Source organism: Diaphorina citri, unplaced genomic scaffold (genome assembly GCF_000475195.1).
Source record: "Diaphorina citri unplaced genomic scaffold, Diaci psyllid genome assembly version 1.1 scaffold83981, whole genome shotgun sequence".
Classification (NCBI taxonomy): domain Eukaryota; kingdom Metazoa; phylum Arthropoda; class Insecta; order Hemiptera; family Psyllidae; genus Diaphorina; species Diaphorina citri.
Window position 1 is genome coordinate 1 of NW_007461000.1, and position 346 is coordinate 346.

At 44.2% G+C, this 346-nt stretch overlaps 1 protein-coding gene across 1 annotated transcript; it reads right to left on the minus strand.

The window, feature by feature from the left end:
• Positions 1 to 11: 11 nt before the first annotated feature.
• On the minus strand, positions 12 to 341 carry LOC108254418 (ovalbumin-like; the record flags this gene model as incomplete). Its single annotated transcript, XM_017449410.2, has 1 exon — positions 12 to 341. A coding segment is annotated over one exon (330 nt), but the record flags the coding sequence as incomplete, so codon positions are not given.
• Between the last annotated feature and the right edge of the window lie 5 nt (positions 342 to 346).

Consider the following 346-nt stretch of genomic DNA (forward strand, 5'->3'; position numbering starts at 1 on the left):
ACGAATGCGGCAGTGTCGATTCCATTACGTTTCGCATGTACAACAGAATCCGTGACATTTTGCAACACTTGATGTGGGTTGAAGCTCACCATATCGTCTAGTTTGAGTATGTCATTCATTTGACCAGATGTAGGTCCTCTTGCTCCTAGGAACACCATTGCCAATGTTGATATAGCTGCGAATGGGGACAGAACAAGACTCCTGGATGAGATCATTCCTTTGCCTGTAAGGGACGTCCACATTTTAAATGCCAATTCATTGCAAAGATCAGCAAATCTTTTGATGTCATCACCCAAGTAGGCAATACTTGCTTCCAGACCCATATGCTCATGAGGGGGTGGATGTA